This window comes from Theobroma cacao, chromosome 9, assembly GCF_053813885.1.
Source record: "Theobroma cacao isolate CCN51 chromosome 9, ASM5381388v1, whole genome shotgun sequence".
NCBI classification, from domain to species: Eukaryota; Viridiplantae; Streptophyta; class Magnoliopsida; order Malvales; family Malvaceae; genus Theobroma; species Theobroma cacao.
The window spans coordinates 4,395,899-4,419,721 of NC_142647.1; the positions used below are offsets into that span (position 1 = coordinate 4,395,899).

The 23,823-nt window shown below is 32.0% G+C and overlaps 2 protein-coding genes and 1 pseudogene across 5 annotated transcripts; 1 reads left to right on the forward strand and 2 right to left on the reverse strand.

Annotated features, from left to right (window-relative positions):
* The first annotated feature begins 660 nt into the window (after positions 1-660).
* Positions 661-2,962, forward strand: LOC18588348 (Lactoylglutathione lyase / glyoxalase I family protein). The gene is made up of 5 exons (XM_007012696.3): positions 661-964; positions 1,296-1,464; positions 2,048-2,131; positions 2,225-2,428; positions 2,602-2,962. Exons 1-5 carry the CDS (start codon positions 917-919, stop codon positions 2,694-2,696), a joined length of 600 nt encoding a protein of 199 aa, XP_007012758.3. The 5' UTR covers positions 661-916; the 3' UTR covers positions 2,697-2,962.
* Positions 2,963-3,276: 314 nt separating this feature from the next.
* Positions 3,277-7,663, reverse strand: LOC18588349 (U-box domain-containing protein kinase family protein). 4 transcript variants are annotated; one of them, XM_007012697.3, is made up of 9 exons: positions 7,411-7,662; positions 6,932-7,053; positions 6,688-6,803; positions 6,332-6,453; positions 5,981-6,225; positions 5,777-5,866; positions 4,993-5,421; positions 3,891-4,640; positions 3,277-3,799 (listed from the first exon to the last, which is right to left on the reverse strand). In XM_007012697.3, exons 1-9 carry the CDS (start codon positions 7,598-7,600, stop codon positions 3,605-3,607), a joined length of 2,259 nt encoding a protein of 752 aa, XP_007012759.2. In that variant the 5' UTR covers positions 7,601-7,662; the 3' UTR covers positions 3,277-3,604. The 4 variants fall into 4 exon arrangements, with proteins under 4 accessions (XP_007012759.2, XP_017983351.2, XP_017983352.2 ...); XM_018127862.2 differs by lacking the exon at positions 7,411-7,662 and adding an exon at positions 7,142-7,189; XM_018127863.2 differs by lacking the exon at positions 7,411-7,662 and adding an exon at positions 7,142-7,188 and having other exon boundaries at positions 6,932-7,050.
* A 3,784-nt stretch (positions 7,664-11,447) lies between these two features.
* LOC18588350 (UDP-glycosyltransferase 91C1 pseudogene) lies at positions 11,448-13,112 on the reverse strand (annotated as a pseudogene).
* Positions 13,113-23,823: the final 10,711 nt, after the last annotated feature.

The window sequence follows — 23,823 nt, forward strand, 5'->3', positions numbered from 1 at the left end:
GAATAACCACCTGTAACATCAAACCGTGCATCACAACTCTCTTTTTGAGTTTCAACATTTTGTAGTCTTTTGACTGTACCGTCCACTGATGGATGAGGTGTTGGTTTGTCAGCAATGGCCTTTACTTACATCATAAGTACTTATTTAGTTAAACAAAAATTAGTATCTGAAATATGGCATAAATTAGTATAATTTTTTTTAAAAAATATATTAAGTAATTTATTAGATTATTTTAATAAAACCAACTCACATGCTAAAATTAGTTTATCAGTACCAACTTATTTCATGATAGTATTTATTAATATTCTCAAAATTTTAAATCTTTGTGACAAAAGGAATCTTTTTTCAGCATATAGCTAGATTCGGTTTAGATTATTTTGATATAAACAATGAATTTTGACAGGCACTAGTTAAACCATAATTTATAGAATTATGGTATTTTTATTCGATTCAACCAAAATATTTTAATCTGAGTGGCAAAATGAAAAACACATGCACTTAAATGAAAAACACATGATTAATTATTTTCTAAGTAAGGTATGACTCGTTTGATCGGTCATAGACTCGTTCAACTTTTTTGAACGCCCCTGATTTTCAACGGCAAGGCAGTTGACGCCCCACGGTCTCAACACGTGGAAGAGAAGCACGGCACTGCAGATTCAATGCTTTATTCATTTTTTTTTGTCCTTTTGTTTTTCTCAGATGCCCAACAAATTCATATTTTTTACACAATTGACTGTTATTTTATTGTTTCTCGCACAATTATCTAAATTCTTGACTAGTGGATGTGGCTTCTGTTCGTTTGAGAAAAATCCTGAGCCAAGAATTAATGAATGGTTTTACTTTGCTTATGGGTTTGAAACAAAGTTGCGGAATTCAAAAGGGGAAACGAGTTTAAGGGAAAAAAAGTGAAGCCATGGCCTCTCTTCTCGGTCCCTCTGCGGCAATTTCTCTGCAATACAAGGTAACTTCATCAGCTAGCGAAGAAATTTGTACCAAGATTCTATCATTTACTTAGTTTTGAGATCGGGTAATGATTTGAAGTCGTTTAAGAATCGACTGAAATTATGTTGATGAGCTGATCTTAATTTCACTAGTTGAGGTCTGAGTTTTTAAATCTGGAATTGATTATTCAACCCCAAACATGGAAGGTTTTTTATTAGCTTTCCCCATGGTTTTGAGGCAACTTGAGGTCTAGCTGATTGACAAATGCAATGTATTTTCCTTTTATTGGTTATGACTGCTGATGTTTTCAACACCCTTTTCTTCCCTTTCTTTCGTTTTCGGGTTGGCAGTTGAATCGTACAAGTTTTAGTGCCGTCTCTACAAATACACCATCCCTATTTCCCCATACTGTTTTGGGGAACGGGAGATATCAAGGGTTATGTTTCAAGACAAAAGCTACGGGTTCTGTTGAAGGAAGTGTACTTGAGAAAGAATCAGCTAGTATCAGTGACAAGATAGGTAACTGCTCCTATTCGGTATCGTTTTGTTCGGTCTGCATTATATTTGCTGTCAGTGTTGGATATCTGATACCAGGGAAACAAAACCTAGTCTTGGTAGCCTGATTTCTCTAAGTTATTAAGAGCCGAAACAGAGAATGTAATTGGAATCAGTTCGATCCCTGTTATAGTTCATCTGGCTTGTCAAGCATCTTTGAAAATTTTGATTTAAAAGTATTAAAGAAAATTAACATTTCATTTGTATTTCATCTTTCTCTTATTAACAAGACATACTTATTCTCTTTATCAAACATGTTTCATGTAGTTTTTCCTAAATGAAAATTTGAAATTCCTAGTTAGTTTATAAAACAGAATGAATGCAAATCTCTTGTTTTTTGGTCATTGATGAGAACAGAACACCAGACCTACCTACCTCGGTGCCATAGCTCATAGTTTGCCACTGTGCCACGGACTTTACAGGCAAAATAGAGTTGGTATTCATTCTGTACAACTTTTCGGTTAAGTATATATTGTTGTTTTCTCCTACATTTTATTCATTTCCAATCTTGGGATAAAATTACATTTAGTTATTGTCATTGATGTAGATTATGGAGTTATTGGTGTTCACCATGTTGGAATTCTGTGTGAAAACCTTGAAAGATCGCTTGAATTTTATCAGAATATTTTAGGTATGCTGCCCTTTTCTATTCTAATATATTCATTTGTTTGGTAAGAGAGAAAAGAAATATAAATTGAGCATCTGCTTCTACATGTTAAATTAGGACTTGAAATAAATGAGGCTAGGCCACATGATAAGCTTCCGTATAGAGGTGCTTGGTTGTGGGTGGGTTCCGAGATGATTCATTTGATGGAACTTCCAAATCCGGACCCCTTAACTGGAAGACCTGAACATGGGGGCCGAGACCGTCATGCTTGTATTGCAATTCGGGATGTATCTAAGCTGCAAGCAATCCTTGACAAAGCTGGTAAAATCCTTTTTCCTTATTCCAGAGTCATCTTTGCCAAGTGATATCTCGCTGTATATTTATATGCATGGTATCTTTTTGTTTCTAGCTTTATAATTGCAGATTTCTCATGTAGCTCTGTAGGTTACAAAGGGAATGAGGATATCTTATTGCAATATTGTTCCATATTGCAGGTATTCCCTACACACTTAGCCGATCTGGGAGGCCAGCAATCTTTACACGAGATCCAGATGCAAATGCACTAGAATTCACTCAAGTTGATGCCTGAGAGTTTTAAGCACGTGTAGCCTGGATTTTTCTCCCAGGACAAAAAACATGTACATAATAATTGATATTGCCAAGTGTTTACACCATTTTATTGGTATGGCAACTTGCTATAGATGAACAAGGATGTAAAACTCAAATCCCAAAATCAGCTTACTTGAATTTCCCAGTGGGAATTTGGGATGATGATCTAGATCTTCTATCAGTCAGATAGGCTCTTCCTTTCTGGCTCTGTAAAAGTGTTACCCTGTTATCTCATGTTATTCGCAAGTTGTTAATTTTTTCAGTTGCGTCAAGGTGTTCATTTCACTTTACAAGCTAGTAAAAGTGGTTTAGTATGAATTTCCTCAACCTAGAAGTGAGCTTCTAGGCTGCATGCATCAGTTTGAAATGCTTTGGCATTTGTTGTCATCTTACCTTCTGTATTAGATTAGCAGAAGATCAGGTGGAGAACACGAGTCATCCTATATTATATGCAGGTTTATTTTGCAAGGGCTCATATGGATTTCCGTCTATCAGTCATCTCAGGAAAGGCTGCGGGTATCCTGTACCATGAATTACTTCCAGATGAATGCCTAATAATATACGAAATAAAATTTTTTTATCTTTTATATATACACATTGTAAAGACTTGAAGTCTATTTTAAAGACGGGTTCGTCAGTAGAAAGGTCTTAATACAAGAATTTGTGTTCTTTTATACGTACACATTGTAACGTGCAAAATCACATTTGAACTAATCCTTTACCTTCAGTATCCACTTCATATACAAATTCAGTTGCTGACCTTCAACCTCACTCCAAGGGTTCCATGCCCCCTTTTTTTGGTTGGGGGGTGAAGAATGAATCTGTTTTCATCTTGAAACAAGATCTTGCGTCCGAGAAAAGGTACCGTGACATACAACCTGCTTAAAATTATGTTCCAGACAATGTCACCCGTGACTTCCACTCCTGTATGGCAGAGCGTAATGTCTGATTTGGAGTCAATACGGAATGCTGAAGCCTACACTTTGTAACTGGTGATACATTGTGTTTCTCAAGCCACGCCTTAATGGCTCTGTGCTCATATGTAAAACCATCAGCGGCAATGTGAGGGTCATCCATCACTTCCTGCATTATCCAAAAAAAAAAATCATTGAGAATGCAAATATACGAGATCACAGTTAATTTATGAACCAGAAATTCTGCTAACAGTTTTCACCTGAAGGATAGGACAGAAGTAATGGCTTGGAGCGTATGCATTGTTCTTTTCTAACTTTAAACTAGCATCTGCAACATCAACAAGTCTTTTGAAAATTGGCAGAATCTCTGTGTCAAGATCTGGTCTGTCCCTGCATCTTAGCTTTGAACACTTCAATGCTATTCGAGCTAATTCTTCTGTTTCAGCTAGTGGCCAATCTGTAACTGACTTGTCTAGAATGTCAGCTAAGGAGCTCTTTGTAATGGCATTTTCAACTGCCAGTAGAAGTCCATTGGGATGGCGAGCTGTCAGTAACTGGAGTGTTGTGACTCCAAGAGCATATAGATCTGATTTTGGTCTGATGGTGCCAGTTCTCTGATACTCAGGGTCCATGTAGTAGAGAGTACCAGCAATAATAGAGTCTCTGTACTCGGTGATGTTGTCAGGCACAACATCTGAAATAAGCTTAGCCAGCCCAACATCCCCAATTTTGCTCACATAATTTCTATCTAACAATATATTACCCGGTTTTAAATCTCTATGGACAATAGGATCTGGCTTTGAGTTGTGTAAAAATGCAAGCCCAGAAGCTACTTCAAAAACTATGCGGAACCGAATAAACCAAGGAAGTGGAGGTTTTCCGTTTCGATGGAAAATATATTCATCCAAGCTACCATTTTCCAAGTATTCATAAACCAAGCAACCATTCTCTGGACAGGCTCCAAGCAGCAAAACAATATGTGGATGGCGCAGCTGGCTTAGAACTTCAACCTGCAAAAAATATGGGGTGAAATTTTTATGCCATAATGGCAGTGAAAATTTTGAGCCATTTGCGGGAGACTCATAGCCATATACTTCACATTTAGCAAGTAATAGAAACTAGCCATAGCTCATAGTACACAAAATGGAAACTTTCTAACATACAAATTTATGAACTTTATGACTAAATAATATAAGTATGATTGTGCAAAAGGACAGCTGGACATAGAGTTCAAAATAGGAACAATCTTAGCTTGGGATCCAATTCAAAAAGTTCTTCAAAAAATTCATGATGGTTGATAAAAGCAAGAAATCAGCTCATTAGCATGACTGCAGCTACAAACTATAGGCTACAGAAAATTACCTCCTTCAGAAATTCCTCTTTCCATTCTATCGCATCAGGTCGAAGAACCTTAACAGCAACTAGAGTGTGATAAAGATTACATTTATAGACTTTCCCATATCCGCCCTGACCAATCACATTACTCTCAGAGAAGAAATCTGTTGCTACTTCAATTTCATCACTGGTGTATTTCCTGTACCTTTTGTCTCCACAGAAGAGTGCATCAACAATTTTCTGCTTCTCCAAGGATTTTTTAAGAGCATTGAATTCAGCCACCTGCCTTTCATAAGCTTCTTTAGAAAGCAGGTTTTTTGCCTCATCAACCTCCTTCATTGCTTGCATATGTTTTGCTTTCTCTTCTGCAGCAATTTTTCTAAAAGTTTCTTCTCTTTCCAGAGCAGCATTCACTCTTCTTGCTTCCTCAAGGCATTCTGAAGAAAGTACTTGGACCTGCAAATTAAAGCATTAATGACTGCATTCAATAGTATGGACAAAAGAGCCACATGTTATTTCTAGGCTATCCGAATACACAAATTATTCTCTCAACTTGCAACTAAGAAATACAGGATATGCAAAAGCTAAGAAATTGCATTTTGAATACCATCTATTCAGGTCTGTGGACTGTGGTTGAAATCCTGTAATTTCAAAACATAGTTTTGTATTTCTTGAAATTTTTAAGCGGCGGGGGATAAAATCATGTAGAGATCTCTTCAACAACAACATGGGTTGTTGAAAGGATTCTCAAGAAAGGGAAATTGAACCTGTGAGAAATGCAAAATCCACACATACGTGCTCATTCTCTCACCTTGCTCTGGGTGTGGACAAGCTCTTCACAAGCTTGTTTATACATGGCAACAGTATTTTGTAATTCTAGACGCAGATGTTCCACTTCAGCCTGCAGATCAAACTCCACATAAATTCTATCAAAACTTATCCAGATAAGACATGGAATTGAAGAATTACCAAAATAACATGCAACCGCCACTAATAAATGCTCAAGAAAACTCACCTGTTCAGTCTTTGCAGAAACCATGGAATTGGACTGCCTAATAGTACTACCATTTGTTGAAGATCCCACAGATGAAAATGCATATGAATATGGGTAGTTAAGCTCTGATAAAGATGCTATCCCAAAGGAGTTTTGCACTTTAGATTCTGCAGAAGCATTAGCAGGACCGGATATATGTTTACTAATGCCACTGGAACTTTCTTTTCGACCAGTAGCAGCAAAAACTGGTGGCCTATGACTGGTCCCTGTGATGTTGCAAACGAGAGAATCAAGACTGCTGGTAAACGGATTATCTTGAAAGCTTCCATTAGTAGGAAATGGATAAATATAGTGCAACCATTTCTAGCTTACCGCTAGTCGATAAGGGATTAGCTGATTTTGTGATGATTCTTTGTCTATATATAACCTGAATATCACAAGTATCAGGGGCACGCCTCAGGACAGTAATAGGTACCCCAGTACCCTTCAGCTTCCTATAGCAGATATTGCTGAAGGTTAGCATTTGTAATTCCATAGCCACAAAAATAAGCTAACAGGATTACTATGCAGGCATCTGAAAAAATTGGTCAACAATATTTCCTATACACAAGCTCTTTATTCAACTTTGAAATAGCAAAACTAGGGAGTAAATAGATACCATTAAGCTTAGTACATATATCCACATAGGTTTCAAGTTTCACCAGTAAATGAACAGTGGCAACGCATACCTTGTTATACAGTTGGAACTATAAGAACCCAATACCAAAGTGTTAATCCCAAACTCAGAAATGTATCTCAGAAGCGCAGCAGCAGGATTGTCATCCTCAAGCACCAATGTTTCCATCTAACAAAAAATGAAATAAATTTTTTAAAAGAAAAATAGAAGAGAAATTTGGTACAAAATTTATACTTCATTTGGAAGATCAATTTTATAAGAACCTTTTATTTTTTAGAAAAGAAGCCAAAACCCACCTTTCTTGTTTTGAATAGCTTCTTAAATGGTATAAACACTTCCTCAAACTTAAGTTTCACTTCTTGAACATACATTGCCACAACGTTCTCACCCATTTCCGTGATGGGTATTCGATCTCCTGCTGTGGTAATCATATAAACACCAAACAATCAACATAAAGTAGCTCAATTTAACACCTTTTTGTTTGAAAAAAAAAAAAAACTACTAACCCTTTTTCACCATAACTATTCGCATGGATTTATTTTGAGACTTATATAATTTCCTGCATGTAGTTAAAGTAGCTTGCTTGGTCTCAATGACTGAATTAACCAAACTAAATTTTCTTCATAACAACGATCCTCCATTAAAATTTGAACATCTCCAGATTCATGTAACTTTCAAAAGTTCAATTCAATTAAACATCATTTGATCAAATAAAAAAGACTAAAGAAAGAAAAATGAATTATAAGAAAGGTAATATCATATAACCAATGCTTACACGGAGTTGGAACAGAGGTGACTGCTGGCATGACGTGGACCAAAACGAAACGATCAGCTTTCAAATTCTCCACCGCCCATCGAACCGCACGTCGGCTACCGCTTCCCCCGGAGGCTCCTCCCTTCACGGCAACCGCTACGGTCGTCATCTTCGGCGTAGCACCACCGCTGCTGGCACTAGCCACGCTCATTTCGGATACCTTTCCAGTTAAAAGTTCGTATTTTTGAAACCTTGTCGCAGATATCGTTGACGACAGGTCATTTACTCATTTTGACTTCGTAATTACTGCCACTTGTAAATAAAATGTGGTAATAAATCGTTAACAAAATATAAATTAGTTTTTTCAATGGATTTTACCATTTAACCCCTTTTTTTTTTATTCCCTTCAATTCGTACTTTTTTTATTTTTTTAATATCTTAAGTTTTTTTTAATTAAAAAAAAGATTCGAATCTTATTTTGTAAGTAAAGAATTATATATTAACTAATAAATTAAATGTTCGAATACATCTTAAATTTATATTTTTTTTACCAATTATATTTTTATTCGTTTTTGTTTTTCATTTCTCTAGTAAACTATCAAAAAAATTAAGTTGAGTCGTAAGTCTCATTTAAAAAAGAAACTATTGAAAAGAAATCAATTGAAGATGTCATAATAATCTTAAATCCCATCTCAATTATATATTAAGATGATATTGAACATTTAAAAGTTCATACTAATTTTATTCTGTAAAACATCTTATAGAACAAATTAATCCATAAAATTTGCAGGTCAAAGTAGAGGAGTTGATATACCTAAAAACAGATAATAATTCACAAAGTTAATAGCCATGATCGTACGTCCTTTTATTTCATTTTCCATTTCTCTGCCAAACCATCTCTTTCGTTCTATTTTACATTGCTTATCAAAATGTCATTTAGAAAGGTAACTCTTGAGATGAAGAAGGTAATTGGGAAAGTTGTAAAGCTGAAAACTTTTAAAGTGCAATAAATTTCTATTTCATGGAGCATAGAAGAAATGCTTAGATTGGCACTCTGCTAAGGATTCTTTTGTAGTAATTCTAACTGGCCTTACAACCAGTATAGCTATATATTTTACATAATATCATTGCTGATTTTATACAATAAATTTTAAAGAACCAACAACTTGTTTATAACAGCCAACACGTTCCGGAAAACCCAGAGTTTTCTTGAACTTTAAAATATAACCCTTGAGCATCAAAATTGAATGAGATTGAAAATAGTATAACTATTTATTTTGCTAAATCATTGATTTATTATTTTAGCAAAAAAAGTATTGATTTATTATTTTGAGGCAATTTTTTACTTAATATTTTATAATTAAAATTTAAGGTTTATTTATTTATTTCTTTGTTCAATTTTATAATTATTTTTCTAAATTTTAATTTTTTAATACAAAATTGTAAATTTGGATCTTAAATTTAAACTTTTTATGTTTCTAAAGTATTAATCTATTATTTATTATTTGAAATTATATTTGATGCACGAACAGTAAATAGAAACTATGCATTGTCAGTTTATCAAATACTGTCATCTCATTAATCAGATAAAATTAAAAATTTTTAAACACTTAAACTTAAATATTAACAAGTTGTTAATAATTAATTAAATAAAAAACAAAAAAAATGTTTTTTTTCTCTGCAACTCTCTCATAACTTATTATTATTATTATTATTAGTTTTTATCTCTCTCTAAGTCCATCTTCTTCTCCCTTTCTTCTTCTTCTATTAAAATTAAAACTTAAAATATTTCACTTTTTCCAAAAACCCTCTTTCACCTTCTATTCTTGAATTTTCATAGATATCCAAACTAAAATCTTATTGAATTCTTAAGAAAGTGTGCTGTTAAAACCCTAAAAGAGAGAAAGAGACAAAAATTTGATATGGAGATTTTCTTTTTGGTGAGAGAAAGAGAAAGCAAAAGAACTGTTGAACCAAAATGCCTTACAGCTTAACAAGAAAGTAATTCTTTTGTTGGTTAGCATTGGAACCAAATGGGGAGCTAATCAATTTGACCACCATTTGTGATAAAGAATCCTTTTGATTGTGGGATAGTATTAGTGTTGGAAAATTTTGTTGCAACTCCGTTAGAATTTTAATTTGATATTAAATTGATGTTAGTCATTTACTTTGACCATTTTTATCATTTATCTTTAATAGTTATAACCCTAAATCAAACTAAAAGTAAAACTTTAATTTATTTATTTTAAAAAATAACAATTGATTATCACATTATAACACTAAATCAATTGTAAACATCACTTAAAAAATATATCACTAAAGTTAATAAGTAAAAATTATCTTAAAAACTCTTGAAGTTGAATAGTTTTGCAAAACTTAATTTTAATAGAAGAAAAAGAGGAGGAGGAGAAGATAATAGAGTTAGAAAGGAATAAAAAGAAGAGAATAATTAAAGAACAATGTGAGGGAGTTAGAGAGAAAAAAAATTGTTTTCATTTAACTAATTATTAAAAAAGTTTTATTATTTAAATTTAAGGTTTTAAGATTTTTAGTTGTACTTCATTAATGAAATAGTAGCATTTAAATTTTAGTAAAGAACAATGTGAGGGAGTTAGAGAGAAAAAAAAATTGTTTTCATTTAACTAATTATTAAAAATATTTTAGTATTTAAATTTAAGATTTTAAGATTTTTAGTTATACTTCATTAATGAAATAGTAGTATTTGGTGAGCCGACAGTGTATAGATTTCATACACTGTCAGTGTACTAAATATTAATATTTATTATTTATGTGAATTCCAATATTTTTTCTATTTAACATTTTGATTAAACTTACAAGTTTTATATTATTTATATTGATTATGTGATATATTTTCAAATTCATAGATTACAGGAAGAAAGGGAATCGATGACCAGAAAAGTCTAATAAGAATACTCTTATTTGCGTCCTAATTCTTTTATTTCGGCTCATTCGTTGTCGTTTCTAGTATGCTAAAACTATCTTCAAATCTTTAAATTAAAAAAGTCAAGGTTTTAAAAAATAAGCTGTTGAATTTTCTCAGCTCAAATAATCTTCCCTTTGATCTTAATAGTTTTTGTTCTGATCTTTCCATTCCGTCACTTCCGTTTCCGTTCCATTTTCCATTTCTTACCAAAATATGTTTTAGAAAAACAACACTTGAGTTGAAAAGGGGAGGGCTGGGTTGTAGAGTTGAAAACTTTTGAACTAATAAATGAAATGAATTTCTATGGAATGACTTTACAGCTACTTTACATAATATTGTTATCCATCTTATGCGATAAATTCGCCAAAAGATTATAAAAGTAATGAAAAAATGTCAAAGAATCAAGACTTTATAGAAAACCAAAAGAGTATAGCTATTTATTTTACTAAATTATTGAATTATCATTTTAGCAAAAATATATTTATTTATTATCTGAAACAATTTTTTTACTTAATACTTTTCAATCAATATTTAAGGTTTATTTATTTATTTGCTCAATTATATAATTAATTTTCTAAATTTCAATTTTTTGTTACAAAATTGTGAATTTGAATTTTAAATTCTAACTATATATTTTTCTAAATTATTGATCTATTATTTATTATTTAGGATAAATCCTTTCTTAGTATGATATTGGGTCTCTAAGCTTCTATTTTGTTTCTAGGGCGTTTCGTCAATGCAGAGATATTCGGTGAGACAGATTATTCTTGTGGTTAGGTGAAAGGGTACGTACGTATCTCGTGCTATCAAGAAATATATGTAACAGCAGTACATTTTTTTTTTTTTTTTTGAAAAGTCTTTGTTAACAAATCCTTAAAACAGTCTGCTTTCCCTATAGCTATAGGGTTATAATTTCATGAATCTCTCTTATAAGGTTTGTGGTCTCAACTCAATCCTCATCTTTTTACCGTGCATCAGATGTTAAGTTTTTGGGTCTAAACCTTTCTCAGCAAAGTTGGAAATTTCTAAATTAGGTGCATGTAATGAACACAGTTTATAAGTAGGCATACATTTTCAACCCAGTGAACTCCATAAATGAAACTTTGAGGAAAACTTGAAGAATTTGAACCTTCATAGAACTTTTTTATTAGTACCATGAATGAAACTTTGACGAGTATATATCACACAACACTTTGTTAATCTTTTTTTATTATTATGGAATTCGAGACTTTATTTAACCAAAAGTTCATTTGCACAGAAAGTGAGATGTTACTTGATGAAGCATCAATAACTCAAAACCTCCCCAGTTGAAGGTGCAAAATCTTCAATGAACCGGGTGAACTCATCCAAGTAATTCTCACTTAACTCTTCATTGCAAATATCTCTCATTGCCCATGCATTTGCTCTTACTGGCTCGCCTTCTGGCTCCACCATCACCTGCCTAATCGTCTGAGCCACCAAGTCGCTCGTAAATGATCCGTCCAGCTCGTTTCTCTCTATTTCTAACCCAACCTTCTTGCCATGCAACAACCTAGCGTTCAACCCCTGATCCGAGCTTGCCCCGGAAAACAAGATCAAAGGCCGACCAAACTTGAGTGCCTCGATAATTGAACTCCAACCACAGTGAGTTAGGAAACCCCCAACAGAGGAGTGAGCCAATATCCGTAGTTGAGGTGCCCAATCCTTCAACACCAAGCCCCTATCAGAAACTCGTTCCTCAAACCCTTGAGGGATTATGTCCTGACCCATCTGCCCTTCAACTAGTGGGCGGTTCCTGACCACCCAAATAAAGGGCAAGTTAGATTTGTCGATTCCAAATGCCAATTCGTGCATAAATTCTTGACTCAGACTCACTTCACTACCGAGTGCAACATAGAAAACAGACTTCTCTCCTTTTCTGTCAAGCCATTTCTTTATTTCTTCCCAACTCTCATAGCTCTTATCTTCGTTAGTTGGCAGTGATGGAGGCAGCAAACCGACTGGAACAACGGGTTTCTGGTAAAGTTTTTTAAGCAATTGAATCTGATCAGGTTCGAACTCGGTGCAGCTCCGCAGAATTACAAATTGGCAACCCTGAATCACTTGTCCAAGCCGTTGAGAATCAGACACATCGTCCATGCACTCTTGGTGACTCACCATCTCATGGAGCTTAAAAGCTATGTTACAAGGATAATCTATCCACTCAGGGACAACTGTGAAGTCTTCTGGTCGTTTGCGATGATCACCAATCAAAGCTGATGGAGGGCCAAAGAAAGCAAGCAGCGTAGCATTGAATATGCTGAAGAAAACTAAGTTGATGCCGAACGGAATAGCAACTCCAGGTAACCAGTGAGGCATAAAGTCATGGATTATCCAGTTGACATGTGAGGTTTTGAGGAACTCAGTCAAAGGGACTTCGAGCTTGTCACATGCCTTTTTAAGGTAAGGAACTTTCTGAATCGGTATCTCAGCGGTGGACTCAACTCCTGGTGGTAGGCCATGAACCTGAGGAAGAGAAATCTCAATAAAGCTTATGTTAGAGGACAGATGTGCGGGGAGTTTAGGGAGGCGACTAATGTTTTTGGGGGTGGAGATATAGGATATGCGATGACCCTTTTGAGCTAAGAATTTGGAAACCTCGAGAAATGGCATAATGTGACCATAAGCTAGCCATGGGAACATTGCTATGTGAAGCTTTTCTTTTCTGTCCATGGCGTTTCGTGAGTGCAGATGTTTCGGGGAAAATAGAAAGAGAATGAGGACTTGAGGGCTTTTGTTCCTTCAGTAAAACTGACAATGCTTTCTTGATTTAAATGTGAGAGATATCAGACCAAAGTATCTCTATAAAATAGTTTTTTTTTTTGCTGAAAATCATTAACATGATAATAATAATAATTCACAAATCCCATTAAAAATCTTAGTTTATAATAAAAAATTCAATCATTTCGTTGCCGTGTCATCATCTCCAGAAAACTATTGTATGCGACGGGCCAGATTCTCTGCTTTAAATTATTTGTCATCATTTCTTTTTAAGTCAAAGTTTGAATAACTCCAAAGTAATTAGGTGCATGCAAGTAGCAAAGACTAAATTTGCTGCCGATTAAGTTTGAATATTCATAAAACATTTCAAACTTTCTTGTAGAAGCTTAAAAGTCTAAAATTTGAAAAGTAACCCTTTATGTCCCTAAATTGAGGCCAAAATGCCACTCTTCTTGTTTTTAATAACATGCTAAATGGAGTAAAGTAGTATAGAGTAACTCAACTGAACAAATTTTCTTTTGTCATTTTATCATATATAGATACAAAAATATTTGGTTAAGATACTTAAAAAATCTCTGTATTTATGCATTTTATTCAGTTTAGTATCTGTACTCAAAATCATAACATTTTAATCCTTTAATTTTGAGCATTGTTTCAATTTAATCCCTCTCTCTAACGATATCTAATTTTGTCATTAAAAGAATGATGTCAACACTGACATGACATATTTTGATGATGCGGCACTCACATAATGATATGGAATGCCACGTGGCACCTATGTGATGATGTGGTACTACCATGTGACACTACTATGATGACATGATAATGCTGATGTGGCACTGACATCCTGACATGTCAATGTCACGTGACAAATCAAAAACTTTTCAAAAAAACTTTTTTGTATCATGTCATAGGGATTAAATTTAATAAAAATGTATAATGTAAGGATTAAATTGAAAAAAATTGAGATGTTGAGGGACTAAATTGAAAAAAAATTTGAAAAATGTAAATCTTTAAGTAGATAATTAATAAGTCAACTATTTAAGTGCAAAACATTTATGGTGTTAGAAAATATATATAAATATTATCTTACTTGATTATTTGATTTTAGAATATATACATTAATTTATTTTATTACAAAAATTAAGTTTAAATTCTCTTTTTATAAAACAATTTCAAAAAATATTTCATACCTAAAGTCAAATTTAGATAAATAACTTACATTGTGTTAGAATAAAATTATATAAAAAGACTAAGTAATTTTTTTATTTTATTTATAATAGTACAAAATTTTGAAATTTATTTGACTTAGTTTTAACTTGAACTGAACTCAAATTAGCAAAATAGATTGATTTAGTTTTCTTTTAAAATAATGAAGAAGGGAGATATGAAGTTAACGATGATTATAAATATAATTTTTGGTTCTGACTTTCTTAATTTGGATATTACAAACTTCTTATTACAACATATAATATGAGTTACTCCACTCCTTCAATTTTTTATTTATTTTTTATGTTTTTATTTTATTCAATATTTCAGATTATATTTTTTAAGTTGAAATTTTCTGGATTAAAAACTGCATTTATGGTTGATAGCGTTAAATATAATTGTAAATATTTGTATAATTTTATTTTGTATTTACAATTTTTTTGTAGATTCAAATTAATAATTTAAATTTAAATTTAGCAGAATTTAATTGTGGTATTCGAAGTTAAATAAAATCGTTTTATAAGAAGTTCTGAGTAAATTTAAATAAAAGATAAATTGGGTAAAGGTTGAATAATTCCAAAAGAATAGTTATTTGTAAATTGTGAAAGTTGTAACTAAATTAATTTATTTTATTAATTTGAATTCAGCTTAAGTTAAAAATTAAGTTAAATAAATTTCAAACTTTTATGCTATTATAAATAGAAGAAAAAAGAATTTATTTAGTTATTTTATATTATTTTATTTTAGCATAATGTAAGTTATTTATCTAAATTTGACTTTAGGTATGAAATTTTTTTCGAAATTTTTTTATAAAAAGAGAATTTAAACTTAGTTTTTGTAAAAAAGATAAATTAAAGTATATATTTTAGAATCAAAAAATCGAGTAAGAAAATATTTATATATATTTTTTAACGCTATAAATCTTTTATAGTTAAATATTCAGCTTACTAATCATCTACTTAAAGATTTACATTTTTTAATTTTTTTTCAATTTAGTCCCTCAACATCTCAATGTTGTTCAATTTAGTTTTTATATTATATATTTTTATTCAATTTAATCCTTATGACGTGACACAAAAAAAATTTTTTGAAAAATTTTTAATTTGCAACGTGACATTGACATGCTGACATGCTAGTGCCACATCAGCATTGCCATGTCATTATAGTAATGCCACATAACATTGCCATGTCATCATGTCGGTGTCACATGGCATGCCACATCATCATGTAGGTGTCACGTTATCAAAATGTACCACGTTAGTGCTAATGTCAATACTAACGTCATCCGTTTAACGGAAAAATTTGATACCGTTAGAGGAAAGGATTAAATTGAAATAATTTTTAAAATTAAAAGACTAAAATATTACGATTTTAAGTATAGAGACCAAATTAAAAAAAATACATGGATATAAGGACATATCAAGTATTTTGATCATTAGTTTTTTGTGTACTTCTAAAATGAGCAACCGCCAATGTTTTTTTGAGTGGCTTGTTGTGGCAATTGTACAAATCTCCTTCATACAAGCTGGCCCATTTATGCTAGTCGAAGCCTTAAGCCGTCCAGATCACAGACTTGCTCTCGCGTTATTGTGTGGTTTAGGGTTTCACTAGTATTAGACTTTTTTTTAGGGGTTTTATCCAGAACTCTGCTTGTTTTTGAGATTATCCGTGTTGAGATGCTGCCGAGTGCTCCTTGAGCAGCTGCTCCTTTTGTAATTGTACAGAAGAGGCTCTTCTCAAGATAGCTTCTATGCCAACAGGAGTCTCCAACTCTCAACGTTTAAGACTCCCCATGGCATTCCAGCTTATCATGAACAAAAACTCATTTTTCAACAAAAAAAAGATTTCTTATGAGATTTTCTTTGCTATAGACTTTTTACCTTTCTGTATTCTATTCAAATCGATTAAAAAAAAGATTTCGAAAGATTTCACAATCAATCAATGGTGTTAAGATAATTATACAAAATTATTTTCTAATTAGATTAAAATATGAAATTTCATGAAATATTCTTTTATCTTAATCTGATAATTACATTTGGGTGAGGTGATATGGTTGCTCGGAAGTTGAGGTGTTCTAAGGGCCAATCTGAGCTTCCAGCCAATCCTATAAAATTCAATTGCCTTTGCGTATAGCCTCCTGTTTTCTTTGCTTTTGATCTCGCACGGCTGCTGAGCAGGGTTCTTCTCTTTAGTGTTTCTGAGCTAGATCTTTTCTAACTGTAAATTTTGTATGTCATGTCTTTGAAACTCTGTACAGAGGTGAGAGGCTATTGAACCGCAACTTATGAACGGGTGCTTCACAATAGTACATATATGAAAGCCCTCAAACCAGGTCTTTCGTTTATAACATCAGCAGTCCTCTCCTTTCAAGGCTAAAGACTGTCAATGGCATCCTGGAGGAGGCAATCAATGAAAATCGATATGCTTTTTTTTTTTAATGTAGCATTAATATTGCTAAGTTTAAAATTTTAATTTCAAGTCAATTTTCTTTAACCTTATCTTCAAACATAAATGTTACTATTTTATCAGGAGATATACATGCTTTAAATCAATTCTTTCTGTAATAAGTACTGATTGTACTGTTTAGCTTTGTCAATTCACTTAATCTCCATGCATGGAATTCTGAAGTTAAAAACTATATATGAAAAGTTGTTCGAGCATTCAGATTCCTCCCTTGATTTGGGAACAGTCTACATGACTTTCTTCCCAAATTACAACATGACACTCAAAGGATCCAACTCTCCTTATCCAGCACTATAGCATAATGTTATCAAAAAAGAAGATGACAATAGGCACCAAGAAGGTAGACTTGTTCGATATGTACCTTCAAGATGGACAATATAGAATGCAGTCACACATTATCTTAGAACTTCAGTCATTTTAAAATGAACACCTTACTAAGATATGTGATATATTTATTACCATTAACATTTTCCATCATGTATATAAATTAAAAACTTATTGTGTAACATGTATTTCACTTGTAAGGATAATAATTATCATACAATATGAATTTCATACAAAAAGCGTTACACATCTATGACAAAAGAGAGAACAATTAAATGGGAGTAGACATTACATTTATACCACACAGAATTTTATTAATGAAAAAATATTTAATTTAAAATTAATTGGTAATAAAGTAAAAGAAGTATTTCTTAATTCTTATATTTTTAGGGAACTAAGATACTCCCAAATTCAATAAAAAAAAAAGGATTTAAGATACTCCTCATTTAATCTATATATATGGATAGTCGCAAGTCATATAATTCTTAATGATACAGATTTTATGGTGTCCAAATCAGTTAGTTACATGTTTGAACATTAATTCTAGTTTCTTTTACTTCTCAAATGTTGATATTATTGGCCTTTCATATTCTAATTTTCTAAATATAGTGATGTACCAAAAGAAAATGTAAGAATATCGTTTTCAAACAAGGAATGAAATAATTTCAATGAATCTTCTTTTATGTTTTTTTATTAAATTGCTTATGTGGATATCTAAAACTTAGGTAGATAGAATGCAAATGATGTTGATAAATTCTTCAATGAAAATAATTAAACCAGAATTAAATTGAAAATTGCAACTTGTTTATTCATATAGAGTTCAATAAATAGATTTATAAAATATAAAGAATCAATCAAAACTTATCTATAGAAAATTCCATGTCACTTTGTTAAACTTTTAGTTGAAATCAAATAAAACAAATATAAAATTGGATTAAACCCATTAGATTTAAAGGTATCAAAACATTTTCTTTATTATTGAAATGAGACCTCATCATGATCCCATAATGATTTTGAATTTATATAATTTGGCTACAATCATCACCGACAACAATTACTGATACAATATCTTAACGAGAACAAGATAAAATTGCCCTTCATCTTTTTGTGGGATGGAAAGATATTGGACAGTGTAGACACATAAATTAAAAAAATAAATAAATTAAATAATAAAAAAATAAAAATAAAAAATATAAAAAAAAAAAAATCGGAATGGCTGGGCGTACGCCCAGCCATCCCGTCGCCTTCCCATCCCCCACCCACTACGCGTGAAGTGGGGGGCTCTGACCACCAACTCCAGGGGGTGGCAGAACCCCCCTCGCCGGGTTGTCCAAAAAATTGGACAACCCGGCTCTTTAAAAACCCTGCAAAAAAGAGAGAGAGACGGAGAGTTAGCCACAGACAGAGAAAAACACAAAGAAGAAACAAACAAAAAAAAATCCTAGATCTACCAGCAAAAATACCCAACCACAGAAACAAAAGAAAAAAAAACACAAAGCAAGAAAAGAAAAAAGAGTTAGATCTGAAAAATGAAAGAGAGAAGCGAGAGGTCGGTGTAGAGAAGATAGAGAGAGTGGCGGCAAGAGAGAGAAGGAGAGAGAGGAAGAAAGAAAAAAAAAAAGTTTAAGAAGAAGGTAGAGAGAGTGGCGGCAAGAGAGAGAAAGAGAGAGAGGAATAAGGAGGAAAGAAAAAAGAGAAAAAGCTTGAGGAGAAAATAGAGAGAGTGGCGGCAAGAGAGAGAAAGTGAGAGAGGAAAGTGAAGAGAGAGAAAAGAAAAGAAGCTTTTATAGCTAGGTATAAAAGACCAAAACGACGTCGTTTTGAAGCATTTTTTTTTGAAGCCAAAAACGGTGCACTTTGAAGGGGATTAAGTGGGCTTTTGTAGCAGGCTTGACTTCCTCCTTGGGCTAAGGCATTATTGGACTATTCGAGCCCAAACCAAAAAAGCAAGTGCAGCAGGCCCTTTGGGCCCAGGCCGAATTGGGGGAGACCTTTGAAGCCCAGTGGAGCTTGAACCCATTTGGAACATTGGGTTAGGTACAACCCAATAGGTATTGGACTTCATTAAATAATGGTTTGGGCTTGAGTTATTGAAAATGATTATTTAATTTCTTGTTTAAGTGTTATAATAGTTTTATTATTTTTTGTATTGTTTGAAATTTATGCATATGAAAAATAAAATATATGAAGGCTAAAAATGAAATTTTTAATACAATAGATAGCAGATGTAGTAAATTAATAGATATGCATGTATAAATATACATATATATATATAAACATATAACAAAAAAATAGGAGAATGTACAAGAAAAAAATTTATTAATTAATTAAAGATTAGAAAGTACTTAGTTTTTTTTAATATGTATAAAATAATTAATAAATAATAGAAATGGGTCTAAAAAAATGAAAAGAAATAAAAAAATGAGAATAAAATATAATTAGTTGTAAAGGCAAGAGAAAATAAAATGTTCTAAGTATTTATGAATATATAGAATGTACAATATAATATTAAATTACAAATATTAAAAAATCAAGTGGTTAATTTGAGTTAATCCAATAATAGAATTCTGCTTGAAAAAGGGGCAAAGAGTTGCCTCTTTCGGGTGGATGTTTTTCGGGTGCGAAGTTCGAGACGGATTTTCACCGAAGCGTCGGGATAAATCTGAACTCTAGATTTCAAAACCCATTAAGTCAAATAGTCATTGTTAGAAAACAATATATGTAGAAAAATTTTGTTAATTCAAATAAATATTACTAAATAAAGTTAATCTAATCGTTTAAAAATTAATTAATTAATTATTTAGATAAGCTTTGTAATCAAGTAAAAAATGGACCAACAACAAACATGGATTTAAATAACCAAAAAATAAAGTATATATATAAATAAAAAATAATAATAAATAACAAATAATAAAAATTCTTAAATGATCAATAAACGCGTGCATGTAGATACCATCATTTTATACTGTCATTGCATGCCACTCTTATTTTGCAAATGGCGCGGGAATCCCGATGATGGGATTTCCCCGAGGAGCTCGTAGAGACGAGTTCTTCCGGGGATATCTCTAGGTGAGGAGAATTTCGAGACTTCACCAAAGCGTTGGGATAGTCTTCGAATAATTTTCCAATAAAAGATTACCGACTCCATCATTTAAAATAAACAAGTCACGACATCATTCTACGCTTGCATCATATGCATACGTAAGACCAAGTGAAAAACTCAGTCTGACAATTCAATAAAAAATTTAATTAATGAAATAGGGATTAAACTAAGAAAAGGCTATATTAAGATAACTTAAGATTAAATGGTACCGTTCGTAGAACGGGCGTCACGGAGGTGCTAACCCTTCTCCGTGCGTAACCGCACTCCCGAACCCATCTCTAAAACGTGGACCAGTTCTCGTTCTTTCGACGGACCTAAAATTAATTTAGGACTTCGTCGATTAAGAACCGGGTTAATAGGTGACCAATCACACCTAGATAAAAAAGATTGGTGGCGACTCCCACACCTTGCGATTTTAATTTTCGCCCCGCGTCTGGCGGACGGGTTCCCGGACCCGCACGTCACGACAGACAGAACTTTTTACTCCTAATTCCAAATCCATATCACCCCATTTCATATGCTAATTATTTGATAAATTTTTTTTTTTTGTTTCACTTTACTTTTTTTATAACCAAAGTGTCAATTGAACAATTTGAGTTCTCCTCTCGTGAATTCAAAGAACATTATAATAAATTTGAAGTACAAAGCTTGAATTGATCAACACAATAAAACTCAAAAAACTTAATTACAACTTTGAGTAAATTAAGCTCGAGTCCAAAATTAAGTTTTAAGATTAAAAAAATACAATGACGTTAAAATTCGTAATTTTTTTAGGGAACATACCCAATGTTTTAAGTCAGACAAAAAGATTTTTTTTTTTAACATTAAGTTATACTAAAGTAGTAAAGAAATCAATAGAGATATTTGCTTTTTGTACAAATAAAAGCTAAATTTATTTCAACCTGAAATTTATTAAAATCATTCATCTTCTAGCCTTTAAAAAAAATCATTCATCTTCTAAGTTTTAAAGTTATTAGTTTTTAAACTTGGAGAAGCCTATGAAATAGTTTAACCCCTGACTATATTTAATGATAGTTACAAAGGCATGGACACGGATATGGTGCAACTATATATTATTAACAAATCTCATAGAAAATATAAATACAACAAACCAGCTTTTCAGAAAAAAAATTGCCACTGTACCAATTCATTTGGTGCTACATTCAAATTATTTATCATATTAACTTCAAAGCTTTTTTTTTTTTTTTTTTTTGTGTTACGTAAAGACTTTATTGATAATACAAAGAACACATGAGTTGCAGGTGGTAACAAAGTAGAGCCTAGTGAATGCAGAACAGTAATCACAGATGCATCCACAGCCTCACCTGCTAGTCAACCCCTTTTATACTCTTGTCAAATGCTGATAAACAACAATGCAGGCTTCTCTTTCCAAAACATCCCTAGCAGCCAATTCCTACCCAAGCCATGGCCCCCAGTATACAGACGTTTCTTCCACATAAATTTACTAGTCCAAACAACGCTACCACCAGAAAATGGACAACACATCCATAGAGATTTTGGCACACATATCTTCGAGCAACACAATCACCAACATAAATAACACAGCCATATATTCACCCAAATTCGACAAACCTTATAACTACAAAGTTATTAATCGTTGCCGTTGAAATTAATCAATGACACACATAAATTCAGATATGCTCAGCAACCGCCACCGCCCCCACAATTCCTCCGCCGCGACCGTCTCCTCCCCCACAACCTCCACCGCCACCGCCACCGCCCCCCCCCCCCAAAAACCACCTGCACCATCATTACGGCGAGGCTTTTCAGAGTTGTCATCACCACAAGCGAGGATGACCATTGAGATAATTGAGAGGGAGAAAACAATCATGCAAAGCAAGAATAGGGCACCAGAGACCCTGTTTCCCCTCCCGGGACACTGCCACCAAGAATTACCAACTCCCTTGTCATTTTTCTGATCCTTGTACCTTACTTTAGCTTGCTCTATATAGCATATATTTCTTTTTGTGAAAGGCAGCTCTATATACCATATATACATACATACATATATATATATATATATATATATATATATATATATATATATATATATAGAAAATAAACCAAGGCCTATTCTTAACAAATGAGTTTTTTCTTTGCAATAGACTTTTGGCCTTTCCAGCATATTCTATTCAAACCAACACGTAAGTTTCATGAACTGTTCTTTTATCCTAATCAGAAAGTTAATTCAAAGCCACCTGACTAAGAAATAATGATCGCAAAATATTTGACAAGTCAATCAGACGATTAAATGGAGGCTGAATTGCCATGCGGCATCAATTAATATTGTTAAGTTTAAAATTGCAATTTCAAGTCAATTTTCTTTAATCTTATCTTCAAACAGAAATGTCAATATTTTATGCTTTAACTCTTAGTAGTGCATGTGGCATGCCATGTCATAGAAATATATCACATCAATGTTGATGTCAATACTGACGTTATTATTTTAATGGTAAAATTGAATGTCATTAGAGAGAAATTAAATTGAAGTAATTTTTAAAATTAAAAAATTAAAATGTTACGATTTTGAGTACAGGAACTAAATTGAAAAAAATACATGGGTATAGAGACTTCTCAAGTATTTTCACCAAAATATTTTCTTTGTTTTTTATTTATATGTTTGAGTTCACTAATTTATTTCAAAATTATGAGGTAATCCCAAACTAAAAAAAAAAAAAACAATCCATTCATCTGGTCTTTCAAAAACCGAACCATTAACTTTAAACAACAATCCATTCATCCAGCTCTTCAAATACTCTCCATTAATCCAACCCAAAATCAACCTCTTCCACCCATAAAAGACACCTTGTTTGTCCACATGTACATAAGGATATCAACGGATAAGGTACTCATTAATTTTGAGATACCAAATCTGAATCCGATTAATAAATAAAATATCCAACTTTTATAATTACTTAAATATTTTTTAAATTTGTTATCCTAACTCGAACCTTAAAATATACCTATTGCTCGATAATTATTCGAACACATTTAAAAACTCAATTATGTAAAAAAATTATTAAATTGCTCCTCATAGGTACTCAATTACCTAAACTCGAATCCGTACTCGTATCTATATATAATAATATTTTTATCCATATTTAATATAATTCACTAATAATTAAATTTATAAAAAATACACAAATAATAAAATTTAAATTTAAATAATAAAAAACAAATATCTCAAATATCAACTTAAACAATTAAAAACAAATATTCAAACAACAACTTAAACATTACAATAATTAACTATATGAATTTATCCATGAAATTTTAAAAAATAACTAGGTTCCAAATTATTCTAATCTCATAATTTTTTTTTAGGTATATATTTTATAAGTTTAAATACACAAAGGTATATATTATAATTAATAATTTTATAAGTTATAATTTTTGTAACGCTAACACAAAATAGAAAGTAAATATGTTTATATTTAAAGTATATATACTAAATATATATAATAGTAATTATATTCCTTAAAATTAACACAATATATAAAGTATATGTATTAAAAGATATTACAAGTTAATTAATAATCATAGTTTCATGAATTAATTTAATTAATAATATGAGTTTGTCTTTAATTACATGAAATTTAAAAAGAAAAAAAAAACATCATTGAGTACGAGT